General features: G+C 42.7%; 1 protein-coding gene across 1 annotated transcript in view; it reads right to left on the reverse strand.

Annotated features, from left to right (window-relative positions):
* Positions 1-1,574: 1,574 nt before the first annotated feature.
* nol6 (nucleolar protein 6 (RNA-associated)) overlaps positions 1,575-20,780 on the reverse strand; it is a 104,289-nt gene continuing 85,083 nt past the window's right edge. Inside the window, exons 24-26 of the mRNA XM_078221229.1 lie at positions 17,829-18,029; positions 11,786-11,887; positions 1,575-1,854 (exon numbers count right to left, since the gene is read on the reverse strand). Of these exons, the coding sequence (XP_078077355.1) occupies positions 1,705-1,854; positions 11,786-11,887; positions 17,829-18,029 (453 nt within the window). The 3' untranslated portion in view covers positions 1,575-1,704. The remainder of the gene's footprint in view (positions 1,855-11,785; positions 11,888-17,828; positions 18,030-20,780) is intronic.

The following is a 20,780-nucleotide window of genomic DNA, read 5'->3' on the forward strand; positions in this document are numbered from 1 at the left end:
TCACCACCACCTGCGGGTGGCATGGTGGCACAGTGGTTAGCACTGCTGCCTCACAGCTCCAGGGATCCAGGTTCGATTCCCAGCTTGGGTCAGTGTGTGTGTGGAGTTTGCACTTTCTCCCCGTTTGTGTGGGTTTCCTCCGGGTGCTCCGGTTTCCTCCCACAGTCCAAAGATGTGCAGGTTAGGTTGATTAGACATGCTAAATTAACCCTTAGTGTCCTGGGATGTGATAGGTTAAAGGGATTAGCAGGGTAACTGAGCGGGGATGGGGCCTGGGTAGGATTTGTGTCAGTGCAGACTCGATGGGCTGAATGGCCTCCTTCTGCACCGTAGGGATTCTATGATTTCACTGAATGGTGGAACAGACTTGATGGCTGAATGGTCCTACGTTATATGGAATGGCGGGGAGATGTAATTGAGAAGTATAAAATAATTAGGGGCCTACATAAATTGGAGAGGCAAGACCTATTTCCCCAAGCTGAGAGGTTAATAACCAAAGAGCAGATGTTTATGATAATTGGCAGATGGATTCAAGGGGAGTTGAAGAAATAGTGTGTCAAATTTCAAATGACCACAACAATTTATTCCACAGGAGAAGAGAGTACTTATTGGTTGGCATGTTGACACTGATTGGTCGAGGTATTGTCAGGGAGAAAGCAACAAGGCTCCCCATGCTTCTGGGTAATTCAAGAATGCACAAGACTTGAACACATTCCTATTGTTTGCAGAGAACAGGTTCCTGTGAATGAGTATATGCTGCTTCTAGCTTAACACAATCGATTATCTTAAATTTGTTGTTAGTGTAACTATTAGCGCGCACAGGATTGTTCACAAAGTGCCGCCCAATTGTGGAATCACATCTAACTGCAGGCGTTTTGTTTTGGAATTTGCAAATGTGGTGCTGGTTGAGTATAGTCTGTACTCTGTATATTACAAACAGCCAGAGGAACATGTTGTTTGATTTGATCACTGAATAACTGGGACATAGGGTTTACATACTTGGAAATACACCGACACTGAAAGTCATACACATTTTCTTAATTCTATTCTTGTCTTCTTAGAAATTCATTTTCAGTCAATTAACGCACCTCCTGACTCCCAACGCCAGTCCAGGACAAAGCAGCTTGATTGGCACCTCATTCACAAACATCCATTCCCTCCACCATTGACGCTCAGTGGCAGCAGTGTATACTATCTACAAGATGCACTGCAGTAATTCATCAAAGCTCCTTTGGCAGCACCTTCCAAACCCATGACCACTCCCATCTGGAAGGACAAGGGCTGCAGGTACATGGGAACACCACCACCTACAAGTTCCCCTCCAAGTCACTCACCATCCTGACCTGGCAATATATCGCCATTCCTTTGCAGTTGTTGGGCCAAAATCCTGGAATTCCCTCCCGAACGGCATTGTGGGTCAACACACAACATGTGGACTGCAGCGATTGAAGGCAGCGGCTCACTACCACCTTCTCAAGGGCAACTAGGGATGGACAATATATCTTGGCCAGCCAGTGACGCCCATGTCCCAAATATAAAAAAAACAATCCATAAGAATCGTTATGGATCCAATAGATGAACATATAAAAACATTTATTATTTTCAATAAAGTTATACATAATACTTATTTTACTGCACTATTCTTCCCAAAACGCAGTGCTAAAGGTTAGGCACTGAGTACCAATCTGGAATAGATTCACATCACTAGATCTTCCATTTCTCTGTCACTGCTTCAACGGATTTCACGAGATCGGCTCCAAGAATCTCAAAGTCTTCCATTACAGCCTCCACATTGGGGATCATTTGAAGTCCGTTTTCTTTAGTTTCCAACATTTTTGCATTGATGTGTGAAGTCTGTAATTGACAGAATAAAAAAGCTTGTTTTAAGCCAGATTCTACAGCAAAACATGATAAATAATTTATACCAAAACATGTGGAAAGTTGGCTTGCACACATGAAATAGTAAGTCATCTCACAACACCAGGTGAAAGTCCAACAGGTTTATTTGGTACCATGAGCTTTCGGAGCGCTGCTCCTTCTTCAGGTGCTGATAAAGGAGCAGCGCTCCGAAAGCTCGCGATTCCAAATAAACCTGTTGGACTTTCACCTGGTGTTGTGAGACTGCCCACCCCAGTCCAACGCCAGCATCTCCACATCACAGGTGAAATAGTAATTTTTTGCGGTTATTGTTGTGAAAATGTCTACTTTCATTATTCAAATGTTTTAGGATTATGTTTGAGAGATGACATTTTTAAACGCAAATTAAAACACCTGGTGAGAAGCTGATCAATAAAATTCAAAGTGATTGCAATTCAATGCATGTTGATCTAGTGAGATCAGAGTTTGAAATGGAAAAAACGTTAAATGGGTGACTCCTTTCTGAGTTTGGTGGAGGCAGGACGTCTATAGCTGTATTCATAAGGGGTTTAAATTATTCATACTGTTTCACTGAAGGGAAGATTTGGGAACAGGAAATAATTAGCTCTGGTGGGGATAGTTTGTGGGGGGGGCGGGGGGGGTATACTTTTTTTTTGCTTTTGAGTTTATCTGAGAGATTTCTCTCAGAAACAGTCAGTAAGAGCCTGGGAGCAACTTTGAGAGGCAGAGAGGGAGAATTTGCCAGACGCTGTAGGCCAGAGGGTAGGGACCATCGAAAACCATGAGTGTTTTCTGATTTTGGAATCACTCAGAGGCCCATGCTCAAGCTGAGGTGTCCTCCATTGTGAGGTGCTTAAGGAGAGTTTGGAGGGTCATCAAGCCAGATGCTAGTGACAGCACCCAAGAATTCTCAGACCTTGCAGAATAGGAGAGGCATTCCGGAGGAGAATCAAAGTGAATTCCAGACAACTGAGGCACCTTTAGAATTCCTACAGTGCATGAAGCCATTTGGCCCATCAAGTCCGCACTGACTCTCCGACAGAGCGTCTTACCCAGGCCAGTGAGCCTCACATCTGTGGTGGGTAAATTGTTGGAAGGTATTTTGACAGACAGGATCTACAGGCATTTAGATATGTAAGTACTGATTAGGGACAGTCAGCATGGCTTTGTGAGTGGAAAATCATGTCTCACAAACTTGATTGAGTTTTTCGAAGGGGTAACCAAGAAGGTAGATGAGGGCAGTGCAGTTGATGTTGTCTAATTGGACTTTAGCAAGGCCTTTGACAAGGTACCGCATGGTAAGTTGTTGCATAAGATTAAATCTCACAGGATCTAGGGTGAGGTAGCTAAATGGATACAAAATTGGCCTGATGACAGAAGCCAGAGGGTAGTTGTAGAGGGTTGTTTTTCAAACTGGAGGCCTGTGACCAGCGGTGTGCCTCAGGGATCAGTGCTGGGTCCACTGTTATTTGTCATTTATATTAATGATTTGGATGAGAATTTAGGACGATGGTTAGTAAGTTTGCAGATGACACTAAAATTGGTGACATAGTGGACAGTGAAGAAAGTTATCTCCAATTGCAACGGGATTTTGATCAGTTGGGCCAGTGGGCTGACGAATGGCAGATGGAGTTAAATTTAGACAAATGCAAGGTGATGCATTTTGGTAGATTGAACCAGGGCAGGACTTATTCAGTTAATGGTAGGGCGTTGGGGAGAGTTACAGGACAAAGAGATCTAGGGGTACATATTCATAGCTCCTTGAAAGTGGAATCACAGGTGGACAGAATGGTGAAGGCATTTGGCATGCTTGGTTTCATCGGTCAGAACATTGAATACAGGAGTTGGGACGTCTTGTTGAAGTTGTACAAGACATTGGTACGGCCACACTTGGAATACTGTGTGCAATTCTGGTCACCCTATCATAGAAAGGATATTATTAAACTAGAAAGAGTGCAGAAAAGATTTACTAGGATGCTACCGGGACTTGATGGATTGAGTTATAAGGAGAGGCTGGATAGACTGGGACTTTTTTCTCTGGAGCGTAGGAGGCTGAGGGGTGATCTTACAGATGTCTATAAAATAATGAGGGGCACAGGTCAGCTAGTCAGTCAATATATTTTCCCAAAGGTAGGCGAGTCTAAAACTAGAGGGCATAGGTTTAAGGTGATAAGGGAGAGATACAAAAGTGTCCAGAGGGGCATTTTTTTCACACAGAGGGTGGTGAGTGACTGGAACAAGCTGCCAGAGGTAGTAGTAGAGGCGGATACAATTTTGTCTTTGAAAAAACATTTAGATAGTTACATGGGTACGATGGGTATAGAGGGATATGGGCCAAATGCGGGCAATTGGGATTAACTTAAGGGTTTTTTTAAAAAAAGGGCGGCATGGACAAGTTGGGCCGTAGGGCCTGTTTCCATGCTGTAAACCTCTATTCCCGTAACCCCACATATCTACCCCAATAATCCCCCTAACCTACATTTCTGGGAACACTAACGGGCAATTTAACCTGGCCAATCCACCTAACCTGCATATTTTTGGACTATGGAAGAAAACCGGAGCACCCATAGGAAACCCACACAGACACAGGGAGAACATATAGACTCCGCACAGGTACTGACCCAAGCCGGGAATCGAACCCGGGTCCCTGGGGCTGAGAGGCAGCAGTGCTAATCAATGTGCCTCCCATTTAGGTTTGATCGCAAGATAAATGAAGGGACCCTCAAGATCTTGTGGCATATAGGGGAATTCCTGAGTGGAAATAACAATAGAATAGGGTGTGTTGAGATTTTCAAACTTAAAGTGTAAGCATTTATGAAATATAATGTTAAGTTAGTAGCAATTGCTTTGCTTCACTCTTGTACAGTAAAGGTTTTTGTTTAAAATGTGAAACCTTGTGGTGCAATTCTTTCAGTTAATAACTTGAGTCTGAATTTCCTTTTAAAAGTCAATAGCTTCCCTCAAAATCACAACATCATTATTCAGGAGAGCTGCAAAGGCGTAAAATATCAGCTTTGTCAAAGGGTCATCTGGGCTCAAAACATCAGCTCTTTTCCAGACATGCTCAGCATTTCCAGCACTTCCTTCGAGATGCAAAGGCTTCTTCTGCTCCCACAGTTACCTCTAGTGTCCCCCAAGGTCTGATCTTTGGTCCCTTCCTATTTCTCATCTACATGCTGACCCTCTTTGACATCATTTGAAGGGACAACATATACTGATGGCACCCGGCTCTACCTCACCACCGTCTTTCTTAACTCGGTCACTGTTGCTAAATTGTCAGACAGTTTATCCAACATCCAATATTGGATGAGGAGATTTCCTCCAATTCAATACTGGGAAGACCAAAGCCATTGTTTTCAGTCCCCAATCAAAACACTGCACCAGAGTTACCCAGTCCACCCCCTTCACTGGCATTCAGATATTAAGCCAGTCTGTTTGCGACCTTGGAGTTGCATTTGATCAAAAGGTAAGCTTCCAAAATCATATTCGCGTCATCACTAAGGCTGTCTATTTTCACCTTCGTAGCATTGTTCAACTTCACCCTCTCCTTACAGATGCTGCCAAGACGTGATGAGATTTTCCAGCATCTTTTTAGAGTTGCAAAGGCTTCTGCTGCTCTCATACATTTACCTCTAGGTGTCCCCCAAGGGGCTGTGGACTTACAACTCCAGGGACCTGGGTTCGATTCTCGGCTTGGGTCACTGTCTGTGTGGGGTTTACACGTTCTCCCCATGGAATTTGCACGTTTTCCACGTGTCTGTGTGGGTTTTCTCTGGGTGCTCCAGTTTCCTCCCATGGTCCAGGGACATGGTTGGGTGCATTGGCCATGCTAGATTGCCCCTTGGTGTCCGGAGATTCGTGGGTTGGAGGGATTAGTGGGGTGAATATGTGGGGTTATGGGGATATGGACTGGGTAGGATTTTTGTCGGTGCAGACTTAATGGGCTGAATGGCCTCGTCTGCACTGTTGGGTTTCTATGATTCTATGGTTGGTCTCAGCTCAACTGTGCTGAAAACCTCTTTCATGCCTTTGTTACCTCTAGATTCAACTATTCCAACACACTTCCACCTGCGTCCTGCATTCTCCACCCCCCTCAAACTTAAGATCATCCAAAACTCTGCACCCACCTCTTAACTCACAGCAAGTCTGTTCCCCTATCAACCCTGTGCTCGTTGACCAGCCGTGGCTCCTGGTTAAACAACATCTTGATTTTCAAATTCTCACCCTTGTTTTCAAATCCCTTATGGTCTCCCCCTTCTTATCTCTGTAATTACCTCCAGGCCCACAACCCTCTTACACTCCTCTAATTACATAGAGAATAGAAGCAGGAGGATGCCATTCAACCCTGCTCCACCATTCATTTTGACCCCAGGTGATCATCAAATTCAATATCCTGATCCCATCTTCCCCCCCATCCTTTGATCCCTATAGTTCTGGCCTCTTTGCACTTCTGGTTATAATTACTCCACCACTGGTCACTGTATATTCAGTTGCCTAGGCCCCAAGATCTGGAATACCTTCCCTCCGTAAAACCTATCTCTTTGACCTCTTTTGATCAGCTGATCTAATATCTCCTCATGTAGCTCAGTGCCATACTTTGTTTTATAATGCTCCTGTGAAGCGCCTTGGGGCATTTCATTGTGTTAAAGGTGCTACCTAAATACAGGTTGTTGTTAGAGGGAAGTATATTCCATTTTTTCCCCTCCAGAAAAGGATAGCAAAACCTAGACCATAATGTTTAATAAGCAGCTTAGATCAAACTACAAATTCAGCTAATATATTTTAAAAGGTCCGTGGAAACAAAAAATAAATTAGGACAGCGATTCGGACAAAAGAAACTAAGGATAACTAGAAGAAATATTAGAGGACAAACGGAAACATAAATAGTAGCAACCAACAAGAAGTAACCAAAAGGCTGAACAATAATGTCAACAGCAGAAAGAAAATCAACAGTCAAGGGGATATATGAGGTAAAACGTTTACAGACCATCAAGATATCCTCACATCAGTTTACACAAAGGTGTGACAGGACTGATTTTTGCCTGTGCTTAATCATACAATGTGCGTTCTGTGTTCCTTGATTCAAGAGAATGCAAGAAATTAAAAAGCAGTATCACCAGGGATATGTTTAAAAGACACATCAGTTTGTTTCCTGATTAAATATGATTCCTCTGTGAATAGGGAGATAGAACATTAGAATGGGACCAGTTGGTTTAATGTATATGGTAACGGAACCCTTACTCAAATGTAATGAAAAGCATCTGGGAAAGAAAAATGCAATAATGAGCAGTCATCGCCAATTCCAAAAGGCAAGGTCATGCTTGGCCAACCCTCATGAATTCATCAAAGAAGTAAGAGGAGGGTAGATAAGAGCAGCAGCAATGACCTAGTGGTATTATCGCTAGACTACTAATCCAGAAACTCTGGGGACCCAGGTTCGAATCCCGCCACGGCAGATGGTAGAATTTGAATTCAATAAAAAACATCTGGAATCAAGAATCTACTGATGACCATGGAACCATTGTCAATTGCCGGAAAAACCCATCGAGTTCACTAATGTTCTTTAGGGAAGGAAATCTGCCGTTCTTACCTGGTCTGGTCTACATGTGACACCAGAGCCACAGCAATGCGGTTGACTCTCAACTGCCCTCGGGCAACTAGGAATGGGCAACAGATGCTGCCAGCCAGCAACTCCCTTGTCCCACAATTTTTTTTAAAAAAGTAATGCAGTAGACGTAATAAATTTGGATTTATAAAAGACTTGCCATAAGGTACAGCATAGTAGACTCATGATTAGGTTCAAAACATGTGTAGTCAGGGGAAAAGCAGCAGAAGCAAAACTGGCTTCAAAACAGGAAACAGATTGAAGTTAAAACTAGATACTCAGATTAGCAACTAGCTGTTCAACAAGGATCAGTGCGAGACACTCTTATTCACTATTTACACAAAATGATTTGGACTTGGGAATCAGAAGAATAACTTCAAAATTTGCTGCTGACTAATTGGGGGGTTCAGTTAATACAGAGGACAGGAACAAAACACAGGGAAGAATAATGAACTTGGTAAATGGATGTGTAATTGCCAGGCGAAAGTCAATATAGACAACGTGAGGCAGTACATTTTGGTTAGAAAATAAGATCAGATACTCAGAAAGTAACTATCTAACTAGGATGGTGGAACTCCTACAGCACAGAAGAGACCATTCGGCCCATCAAGTCTGTACCAACCACAATCCCACCCAGGACCTGTAACCCCACACATTTACCCTGCTAATTCCCCTGACACTAGGGTCAATTTACCAAGGCCAATCAACCTAACCCGCACAACTTGGGACTGTGGGAGAAAACTGGAGCACCCAGAGGAAACCCACGCACAGACACGGGGAGAATGTGCAAACTCCACACAGACAGTACCCGAAGCCGGAATTGAACCTCGTTCCCTGGCGCTATGAGGCAGTAGTGCTAACCACTGTGCCACCATGCCGCCCTCATTAAAAGCAGCAGCATGAGTAAATAAGGCGATAAAAAGACATGTTCATTTTTCAAGGGACAGAATTTAAGAGAAAAGCAAATATGTGAAACTTGTTACATGGAGACTGATAGCTTTTAAAAATAAATTCAAACTTCCAATTAATAGCTGAAAGGTTGACTGGGCAAAATTTGACATCTTTCATTGTAACAAAAGGCATGTATGACTAAACGCTATCTTTGTCAGCAACTTTACTTTAAGCCACAAAACACACCTCCTCCTTCTTCTTTTAGCATAACCAAAAACAAACTTCAAATTTTACTTTACACTTCACACCTTCAAGTAAACATTCAGTTGTCCTGGAACCAGTCCAAGGTGAATTTTAGCTCATAAGTGCTTTTTTCCTTCCTCAGCCTGGGAACTTTTCATTTCAGAACTGTCTTTCACATCGAGGGATTCCCCCCAGAGTCTTTCTCTCGTACAACTTAGGTGAATCTTTCAGCCTCATTTTACATCCCCAGCTTTTTAATCTGAACATAAGCCCACCATGTTCCAGTTCAGTGAACTATAGCAGCTTGCTGCCAGTAGCTGCTCTCCCTCGCTCAAATTCAGGAGTCTACCCTTGTCTGTGAGTTTTCAGGGATATCTTAGACCATTCCCCGCACGTGGTAACATGAATTACATGGGCCTTCTACCGAGGTCAAAATGCTAACTAGTTATCCTCAAGATCCCAACTCTCTTTCACCTTAGAAGTAAATGGACAGTTTGAAGCACAACTCTTTACAATCTGACATTCTCAACACTTATCTGGGACTTTGGACACTCACTGTCTATTCACCATTAGTACCCATGCTACTGTCACTGTCTCCCTGGGGACTCCTTTAACTTCTAACAATCAAGCCATTTAGGCTTGCTGTAAAAATATATTTCGGCACTGCTTACATGACCCCCTTTACTTTACCTTAAACTGAAGGCACTGTCCCAAACCTTCATTATTGTAACACTGTAAAGAACCTTGGTTAGACCCCACCTAAGATTTCTATGACCAGTTCTGGCCTTCATATTATGAAAACATGTGGAGGCACTAGAGAAGAAGAGAATAATTCTTGCTCTAAAAGGGACTGGGATGGATAGAACTGCCACTCAGTGACAGAGAAGCTTCTGGTGCTGTGGTACTCAATGGACCAAATGGCCTTGTTCTGTGCTATAACTGTTCTAATGATTCAAATTTAAAAATCTCATGTGGCGAGTCAGTTAGCAAAGTAATTGGGATAGGATGTTTTTAGTTAACAGGATCAGTGAGGGTGCAGTTTGACCATTACCTGTTGGGAGGGAGAGATAACAAGGTTATTCAAAGCAGGGTGCAGTCTATAAGCATAATGGCCGGAATGTTACAGCCACCCATGCCGCCGGGATTTTCCCATCCCATGGATGGGTGTCAAATTCTCTGACTTTGCTGCAGCGGGAGTGTGGCATGAACAGACAGTAAGATTGGGCTCGATTAGTGCGAAGGAGTACCTGAACAATGAAGCATCATAGAGGTTTACAGCATGGAAACAGGCCCTTCGGCCCAACTTGTCCATGCCGTCCTTGTTTTTTTAAAACCCCTAAGCTAATCCCAATTGCCCGCATTTGGCCCATATCCCTCTATACCCATTGTACCCATGTAACTATCTAAATGCTTTATAAAAGACAAAATTGTACCCGCCTCTACTACTACCTCTGGCAGCTTGTTCCAGACACTCACCACCCTCTGTGAAAAAATTGCCCCTCTGGACACTTTTGTATCTCTCCCCTCTCACCTTAAACCTATGCCCTCTAGTTTTAGACACCCCTGCCTTTGGGAAAAGATATTGACTATCTAGCTGATCTGTGCCCCTCATTATTTTATAGACCTCTATAAGGTTTTTTCTCTGGAGCGTAGGAGGCTGTGGGGTGATCTCTATAAGATCACCCCTCAGCCTCCTATGCTCCAGAGAAAAAAGTCACAGTCTATCCAGCCTCTCCTTGTAACTCAAACTATCAAGCCCTGGTAGCATCCTAGTAAATCTTTTCTGCACTCTTTCTAGTTTAATAATAACCTTTCTGTAATAGGGTGACCAGAATTGCACACAGTATTCCAAGTGTGGCCTTACCAATGTCTTGTACAACTTCAACAAGAAATTCCAACTCCTGTATTCAATGTTCTGACCGATGAAACCAAGCATGCCGAATGCCTTCTTCACCACTCTGTCCACCTGTGACTCCACTTTCAAGGAGCTATGAACATTTAGATCTCTTTATTCTGTAACTCTCCCCAACACCCTACCATTAACTGAGCAAGTCCTGCCCTGGTTCAATCTACCAAAATGCATCACCTTGCATTTGTCTAAATTTAACTCCATCTGCCATTCGTCAGCCCACTGGCCCAATTGATCAAGATCCCGTTGCAATTGGAGATACCTTTCTTCACTGTCCACTATGCCATATCTTAGTGTCATCTGCAAACTTACTAACCATGCCTCCTATATTCTCATCCAAATCATTAATATAAATGACAAATAACAGTGGACCCAGCACTGATCCCTGAGGCAACCGCTGGTCACAGGCCTCCAGTTTGAAAAACAATTCTCTACAACCACCCTCTGGCTTCTGTCAAGAAGCCAATTTTGTATCCATTTAGATACCTCACCCTGGATCCCGTGAGATTTAACCTTATGCAACAACCTACTATGCGGTACCTTGTCAAAGGCCTTGCTAAAGTCCAATTAGACAACATCAACTGCACTGTCCTCAACTACCTTCTTGGTTACCCCTTCAAAAAACTCAATCAAATTTGAGAGATACGATTTTCCACTCACAAAGCCAGTCGCCAAACTCAGTGGAGGGACTGGCAGAAAGACTAATGTTCAACAGGAAGGAAGGATTAAAATTACTGGGATTCATTTGATATTCACCTCCAGATTAACAAACAGCATTACAGGTTAGTAGTTTTAATATTAGGACCAAATGTAAATCTTCAAAATGTCCAAAAGGTTAACTGAACACAACTGACACCCGCAGTGGAGGCAAGGGCATGATTTTATTCCAGTTCTTTTACTGGATAATGAAGGCCGTATTATCTTCAGCTTTAGAGAAAGTATATTTGTGGTGCCAGTATTATTCATTTTCTGAGAAACTCTCGATGTATATTGCAGTTAAACTATCACATATCCTACCTGCCAATTAAAAGTGGAATTCCAGTGGTATGTCCTGACCCAGCTACAGGTCATAACAAAGAGACATGTATGGGTTCATGAGAAAATGAGCATTAATACAAAAAAGTTGTTTTTTTAAGGAATTGACACCATCTTATTCTGAACTAAAATTTGATAAAGACAGAATTTGAAGTCATTAATAGCAATGCAATAGCATACTTCAATTTAGTTCAAATATTCCAAAATTGTTCTGTCATTCATACCTTAAAAGGTTGAGGTGTAAAAGCTTGAGGTTTCCAAAGCACAGCAATCAAACTTCCACCGTGGGTATCGTAGAAAAACAGTGCAAACTCTCCAAAAGCACTCTGTAACAGAATAATCACTGCAATCAATCAAGATCCACCTCAAAACCAATGTTCAAACAATCAATGCTTGCCTAGCAATGGAGCTAGAATAGATTTCAAGTCCGAATTAAAGAGGACAACTTCTGTAACTGAGAAGGGAAAATTCATTTGGTAAAATGTTGACCTTGAAATGATCCACAAACGAGACGCTATACCTAAACTGCTACCCGTATTTGCTCAAAGCCCGTTTAGTTATTGGTACGAATACAGTGAACAGGTCAAGGAGGAGAGAAAGAAGAAATACACTCAAATCGATGGTGCATCATCTCAAAAGATGACTTCAAATTTCATCCATCTCTACCATAAACAAACCTGAAGCTACTGGTATTTCACCCTATGTTAAATAGCTTGAAATGTTCTCTCCAAGCATGATGCAGGATTGGGGCAGGTAACATTCTTCTTCTTTGTTAATGTAAAAGTAGACAAGATCTTCAAATCTGTGATCAGAGAGACACCAGATGTTTTAAAACATACAATCCCCACCTTCAAATGATTGGATGACCAAGATTGGTGGCATAGTGGACAGTGAAGAAAGTTATCTCCAATTGCAACGCGATCTTGATCAATTGGGCCAGTGGGCTGACGAATGGCAGATGGAGTTAAATTTAGACAAATGCAAGGTGATGCATTTTGGTAGATTGAACCAGGGCAGGACTTACTCAGTTAATGGTAAGGCGTTGGGGAGAGTTACAGAACAAAGAGATCTAGGGGTACATGTTCATAGCTCCTTGAAAGTGGAGTCACGGGTGGACAGAGTGGTGAAGAAGGCATTCGGCATGCTTGGTTTCATCGGTCAGAACACTGAATACAGGAGTTGGAATGTCTTGTTGAAGTTGTACAAGACATTGGCAAGGTCACACTTGGAATACTGTGTGCAATTCTGGTCACCCTATTATAGAAAGGATATTATTAAACTAGAAAGAGTGCAGAAAAGATTTACTAGGATGCTACCAGGACTTGATGGATTGAGTTATAAGGAGAGGCTGAATATCTTAGAAGAATCTTAGAATCCCTACAGCACAGAAAGAGGCCATTCGGCCCATCGAGTCTGCACCGACCACAATCCCACCCAGGCCCTACCCCTATATCACTACATATTTACCCACTAATCCCTCTAACCTACGCATCCCAGGACACAAAGGGCAATTTTAGCTTGGCCAATCAACCTAACCCGCACATCTTTGGACTGTGGGAGGAAACCGGAGCACCCGGAGGAAACCCACGCAGACACAAGGAGAATGTGCAAACTCCACACAGACAGTGACCCAAGCCGGGAATCGAACCCAGGTCCCTGGAGCTGTGAAGCAGCAGTGCTAACCACTGTGCTACCGTGCCGCCCTATAGACTGGGACTTAAGTAAGTCTTATAAGTAAGTCTGGGACTGGGAATAGACTGGGACTTTTTTCTCTGGCGCATAGGAGGCTGAGGGGTGATCTTATAGAGGTCTATAAAATAATGAGGGGCACAGATCAGCTAGATAGTCAATATCTTTTCCCAAAGGCAAGGGAGTCTAAAACTAAAGGGCATAGGTTTACGGTGAGAGGGGAGAGATACAAAAGTGTCCAGAGGGGCAATTTTTTCACAGAGGGTGGTGAGTATCTGGAACAAGCTGCCAGAGGTAGTAGTAGAGGCGGGTACAATTTTATCTTTTAAAAAGCATTTAGATAGTTACATGGGTATAGAGGGATATGGGCCAAATGCGGGCAATTGGGATTGGCTTAGGGGTTTCAAAAAAACAAAAGGGCGGCATGGACAAGTTGGGCCGAAGGGCCTGTTTCCATGCTGTAAACATCTGACTGGCTTTTCTTGAGACTCTAAAGTGCAATAATATCGTGCTTACCATGTCTCCAATCAGTTCACACACAGTGAAATACTTTGTGATGAAGCAAATGTTATTTTATGCAACAAGGAGGCGACGGCCATTTTGTACACTAGGTCCGACAAAAATAAATTTCTGAAATGTTAAAGTTTTTCGTGGAACTGGTTGACACAAGCAGAACGCAGGGGTGTATTTGGCCTCGTTCACATCAACCATGGCAAAAGAACAGCATACTTATAACATAAAGCAAGATCTTAGGAGAAAAAAGATTCTTCATTTATAAATTAGAAGCTGGTTACATTGCTTCTGGCAGTGACTAAAACTGGCTGGGTAACTCCTGAGCAAATAAGCCTGCAAGCAGTTTACTGAGTAGAACATTTCTCTGCTTGCACGGGAGGTATGATTGATAGAATGAAAAAGCAAGCCAATTGTATCAGACAGGGAAGTTTCTCCAAGTTAGTACGTGTACTTCAAGTTGCCGTTCCTCTAAAGTCTTTGAATAATTGGATTAGAGCTGGAGGTAAGAGCCAGGTGCCTCACACATCTTGCATAACCCTCCTGTTGGTTATGAAGCACTGTTGTGAGATTGAAGTACACTGGTGGATTTTGCAATCAGTGCCTGTTTCTGTCCGCGAGGCACTATCTATTTAGTCATTTTGAGTGCCGCTGTCAAACTAAATTCCAATTGCACATTTAATTGAGCCGTGTTGACAAATGCAATGAATCAATATAATGTACCTCATGTCCATGCTGAAGAGTTTCAGAAGATGAATTGGGAAAGATGAACAAGGAAAGTGTGAAAGGCCAGTAGGGCAGCGGGAATGAAAAGGGGCCAGAGTGGAAGAGAAATACGTGCAAGAGGACAGGGCCAGGAAGAAAATGAGGCCATCGATTGCAGACACCAAGGAAGATGCTGGGCGGGCTGGTTGCCAGTGAAAATAAGCAGGAGCATGTCGAGTGGCAGAGCAGGCTCAAAGGACCAAATAATCTACGCCTACTTTCTCTGTTTCTATTGGAGAATCAAAAATTGCTGCTGTAAATTATCCACGAGTATCTGGTATAAAAGGACATCAACCTGAATGTGATGTTAATGTGCTCTTAAGAAATGTTTTTTTTAAATCATGTTCTCTGCCGTTTGGGAGCAAGTTCTGTTTTTTGCATTGTGGCACCGGCTGCCTGCTTAGATGTCCGTTTATTGCTGGTTTAAATGGGGTTTTGTTTATTTTTACTCTGGGCCTCCTGCAGTATCCAGGATTTTTTTATGACCTTGAATTGTCGGAGGAAGAATGATTTGATTTATTATTGTCACATGTATTAACATACAGTGAAAAGTATTGTTTCTTACACGCTATACAGACAAAACATACCATTCATAGAGAAGGAAACGAGAGAGTGCAGAATTTAGTGTTACAGTCATAGCTAGGGTGTAGAAAATGATCAACTTAATGCAAGGTAAGTCCATTCAAAAGTCTGACAGCAGCAGGGAAGAAGCTGTTCTCGAGTCAGTTGGTACGTGACCTCAGACTTTTGTATCTTTTTCCCGAAGGAAGACGGCGGGAGAGAGAATGTCTGAAGTGCATGGGGTCCTTAATTATGCTGGCTGCTTTGTCGAGGCAATGGGAAGTGTAGACAGAGGCAATGGATGGGAAGCTCGTTTGCATGATGGATTGGGCTACATTCGCTACCTTTTGTAGTTCCTTGCGGTCTTGGGCAGAGCAGGAGCCATACCAAGCTGTGATACAACCAGAAAGAATGCTTTCTATGGTGCATCTGTAAAAGTTGGTGAGAGTTGTAGCTGACATGCCAAATTTCCTTAGTCTTCTGAGAAAGTAGAGGCGTTGGTGGGCTTTCTTAACTATAGTGTCAGCATGGGGGGACCAGGGCAGGTTGTTGGTGATCTGGACACCTAATAACATGAAGCTCTCAACCCTTTCTACTTCGTAACCATTGATGTAGACAGAGGCATGTTTTCCTTTATGCTTCCCGAAGTCGATGACAATCTCCTTCATTTTATTGACATTGAGGGAGAGATTATTGTTGCCACACCAGTTCACCAGATTCTCTATCTCATTCCTGTACTCTGTCTCGTCATTGTTTGAGATCCGAGCCACTACAATGGCGTTGTCAGCAAACTTGAAAAACGAATTGGAGAATGATTGACAGGTCAGGTGACAAGAGTTCTTACTTTCAGTTTTGGGCTCCTGGCTGCTGTTCGTAGTTTTAGAGGGTGTTTTTATTTCAGGCTGGATATAGTGTTCTCTGTCCCCAGTGTTACAGACTCTGCTGGCTAGCTGGAAGCAGGTCTTCTTGCCTTCGTGGAGTGAGAATTCTGTCTCTTGCAGTGGTTTGCTGGCTAATAGCTAGAGACCTACAGTGGCATTATCTCTACCTCAAGATCTGCTGGAGGTTACAAAATAGGAAAACAGAGTTTCAATTCTCCACCCAAAGGACTAAGTTCCAGCATCACCTGAGTATCTTTATTTTTTGTGTTGTGGCAGGTGTGCGTTTATTGGGAAGTTTGTTTGGTGTAAATATTTCATAGAGTTGTTAATTTTTATACAATATCATGGTTGTTCTGTTTCTTGTTTATAATTGGTAAAAGTTATTGCTACATGTGAGCTGTACTCTTAAATAAACTTTGTTTGATAAAAGCACTCTAGTGGGTCATTTGAACCATACTTGAGGTGAAACATTTCAAGCTTACCCTAGCCAAATTCAAATTGCAAAACTTAGAATCCGGGTGGACTTCATAAAACACTTCAGAGTTTCTGACCTGAATTATAACATGAAACATTAACAGTTTCTTTCTCCACAAATGCTGCCTCGCCTGCCGAGTACTTTCAACATTTTCTCTTTATATTTCTGAATTCCAGCATCCACAACACTTTGCTTTTATGTAAAATATCAATGTTCATCAGCAGATATAAATCACGCACATTGTAAACCATAACTTCCATCGCAGGGCGTCGTAACGGGGGCATGGGGGGGGGGGGGAGAAGAGGAGGAGTGGTGGGGGGGGGGGGGGGGGGGGGGGGGAGTGGTGTGTAACAGCAAAGATGCACTGGGGGACCACCCTCTGGAAGTCCCCACATAAGGACTGAATGGCAATTGCCCAGGAAATTCAAGCTTCCATCGGGTAATTACCCTGCACTGGCAATCTTCTAATACCTCCATTTGAGTCGCAGACGTCCAATCATTCCAATTGCCTTACAGGAATTGTTACCCAGCAAAAGTTACAAGAATTAAAACCACTTCTAACTCCTCAAAATCTATGGTACTCACCAGCCCCTGCCCCGATTGCCCCCCACCCCAAACATTCCAACTACCCTCCCGACCATACCCCCACCTTCCTCCCCGACTACTCCCCAGCCACAGAATGGATGCCATTACATGCGAACTCTGACCCCATGTCTCAGATATTGTATATATAAACACACACCTGTATATGGGTGAATTAAAAGATACAAATGAATACTTGCCGGCTGTGGCTTAAATTGCATATTGGGGGGGGGGGGGGGGGGGGGGGGGGGGAGGAGGAGGAGGAGAGGAGTCCTGGGAGGGCAGAAATGGCCGTGCCAGACACGTTAATTTTAATATTTAAATCAGCTCTGTGCCCTTGTGCAAGCAAAACACGGCTGGGAAGGTGGATTTCAGCGCAAGATCGGTTCACACCCAGCATGGAAGCCTCACGCGCCATCTTCCCGGCTTGCTGCACCAATCGATCAGTACAGTTGCGCCCAAGATGTTTGCAATGGACTATCCAAGGAGCTGGTGAAAACAATCATGAGCACAACCGGAAATCACTGTGCATGGTTTTTGAACTCTGGGTTGGACAGGTAAACCAAAATGCTCTGTTCCAATCTTGTATATCACGCTGAATCAAGTCAAATCATATAACTAGTTTAGTATCAAAATATTTCCTCCACATGATACATTAGCCTTGGTTATTCTTAACCTAGAGTTCTACTTGCCTTAGCCTTGCTCATGAAACTGTAATGTAAATTTCCAAAGAAAACAGAAGGGTGACAGCCTCTGCACATTGCCAGAGAGGATAATGACTGTACATCAATACAAAATACTCACCCTCAATTCATGAAGGTAACACTGTACTGGATCATAGCCCACCACTGGCATTTTTAAACATTTGAATGTTGCATCCTTCTTTAATGTTCCTCGATAGTACATTGCTTTAGGCCTGTCAACTGCTTCAAGATGTCTCGGAACGTGCTTAGGGTTCAGGTGAATGATGACATCATAAATATCTAAAGGTGGCCGGAATACCATCTAATGAGGAAAAAAGGAGGGAAAATGGATTGATACACTTTATGAATGTTGATTCAGAGGTTATTTCAGATTTGTAGGAAATGTCCACTCAGCCACATTTGAAAACCACTGATCTATAAAACTGTCAGAACATACGTCGAAACCAAACCCTTTCGATTTCACAATCAACCATTCAATCAACTGTAAAACCATTGCTTTTTCTGTACTGTTAGCCAATTTCAGTTCTGGCAGAACAATCACAATAATGCATTCAATTAGGCTTCCGTGCGCTCGTGAAAGGAAACTTATCCCAGTCTCTGGCTTCTGAATGATACCTTGTTAAAAAGTGTGCTAATTATGTAGATAACATATGGATACTTTAGTATAGGATCAGACTCCAACTGAGATCAAATAACCAGCACACCATATCCACATAAAAAATGGCCACATGATACCAGAGGACACTAAGTGATCACAGAATTAAACATCAGCCAGGGGAGGCAGGGGGAAATCCTCTTTCGTTAATGGTCTTATTTTAATCAGTAAGGAAATCAAGGTTTATGGGGATAAGATGGGAAAGTGGAGTTAAGGATTATCATATCTGATCAGTCATGATCTCACTGAATGTCGGTGGGCCGAATACCTTACTTCTGCTCCAATGTCTTATGGTCTCATGTTCTTGAGCCATGATTCCTTTTTATCATTTAATTCCTTCAGCCTTCTATCTTATCACCCACCTTCCCTTATGTTCTTTCCTCCTTAAAGGGGAGGCAGTAGCGTAGTGGTATTGTCATTGGATTAGTAATGAGACCCCGGGTAAGATCCGGGGACCCGAGTTCAAATCCCACCATGGCAAATGGTGATATTTGAATTCAATTTTAAAAATCTGGAATTAAAAATCCAGTCCTGATGAAAGTTTGCTGACCTGAAACATTAAACGAACATCTTAACAGAAGGCGTCTGACCAAGTGAGTATTTCCAGCATTTTCTGTTTTAATTTCCGATTTAATATTTTGCGTGTGTATATTTCTGCTATCCTTGGAATACGATGGCCCTGAATCTTCAATGGGGTGGCAATTTCAGTCCGATTGCCTCTCCACTCAGTTATTTCCCCTCAAATGATTCGTACCTTTCTCAGCCAACCTTCCAACTCAGGCTGGGTGAGAACAGTACGGAGCAGCAAGATCCAAAAGTCCTCAGTCGAGTGCAAGAAGGGTCAAGGGTAAAGAGGAGATACCCTCTCCTTTCTGTTTTAAACAGCACTAGCTGCCATAAAACAAGTAAGGTTAAAGGAACTGCCATTTTGAGGGGCTGGGAGAAGGTCAGAGGGTTTTCCCTTCTCCCCTCAGAGTCAATAACTAAACAAACTTTTATCCAGCTCAGGAGTTGGTGGCTACAGCGAATATACTCCGGTGCTCCTGGAGACACCTGCAGAGGTTAGGAATTGAGCTTGCTTTGGCTTCAAAGTCTTTCCTGACTTTTCTCCAGAAAGACACTCATTTCCTTGTTCAGAAGCAAATATGAAGTTTTTGATGTGAACCTTAAGTTCAGGAGCCAATAGTGAGAAAATTACCACCATTGGGAGCATTTTGGTGGTTCTTTGCTGGCATTTCTTTCACGGATAAACATGAAAAGGTCAATGAATACCCAATCATCCGTATTTGAATGGGAGGCGATGGCCTAGTGATATTATCGCTAGACTATTAATCCAGAAACTCAGCGAATGTTCTGGGGACCTGGGTTCGAATCCCACCTCAGCAGACGATGGAATTTGAATTCAATAAAAAATATCAAGAATTAAGAATCTGCTGATGACCATTGTTAATTGTCGGAAAAACCCATCTGGTTCACTAATGTCCTTTAGGGAAGGAAATCTGCCGTCCTTACCCGGTCTGCCGACATGTGACTCCAGAGCCACATCAATGTGGTTGACTCTCAACTGCCCTTGGACAACTAGGAATGAGCAATAAATGCTGGCCAGCCAGCGACGCCCATATCCCAAGAATAAATAAAAGAGGAAAAAATAATTTAAAATTAACTTATAGTTGCAGCTTACATGTAGTAACTACTTAAACAAAATACTCCAGAACTGGCAGAAATAGGAGTGTGGGAAAGAAACTAAGATGATAAAATTCCTTCTTCAGCTCATTTTAAGCCTTCACAGCAAACTTCCAATTACGTGAGCTCTTGAACAAAAAGTATATTAATTTAAAACATAATAACACCTGTTACATACTTTAGCCAATTGCATTTTACCATCTGACATGATGGGATTTCATTGGTCTGTGGAATCCAGATGCCTCCTCCCCCTATTGCTGACTAAATTTCCTTTATTGCTTGGCAACCCCAAATGCTGAGGTCAAAGTTAATTTTTCCACCATTTTCCTCCACGTCACCAGCCAATTAAGACTATGCACGTTCTCATGTCTAAGAAGGCATAGTCTTGTCTGTATAGTGAATAACTCTATTCATGAGCAGCCCTGAGAAACGTACTGCTAGCAATTCTCGTTGATAAGAACTTGCACATTGAGTTTTCATTGTTTCCTAAGAATGTGGTTCTTTCTGAAAGTCCCCATACCATCAGGCCTTGCAGCAACTTGCTCGTGGCTAAAGTGCACAATCACTCTATAAAAATACAGTTAATACATTTAAAATATCAAAATGTGTTTAAATCTCTGACTGCATTCACGTGTGTAAACTAATCCCTTGTTAGCTTATAAGTCTGATTTAGAGTCATTTAGCTCAATGCTGGTAGTTCTGTCAGCGTCTTAA

This window comes from Mustelus asterias, chromosome 1 (assembly GCF_964213995.1).
Source record: "Mustelus asterias chromosome 1, sMusAst1.hap1.1, whole genome shotgun sequence".
Taxonomy (NCBI): Eukaryota; Metazoa; Chordata; class Chondrichthyes; order Carcharhiniformes; family Triakidae; genus Mustelus; species Mustelus asterias.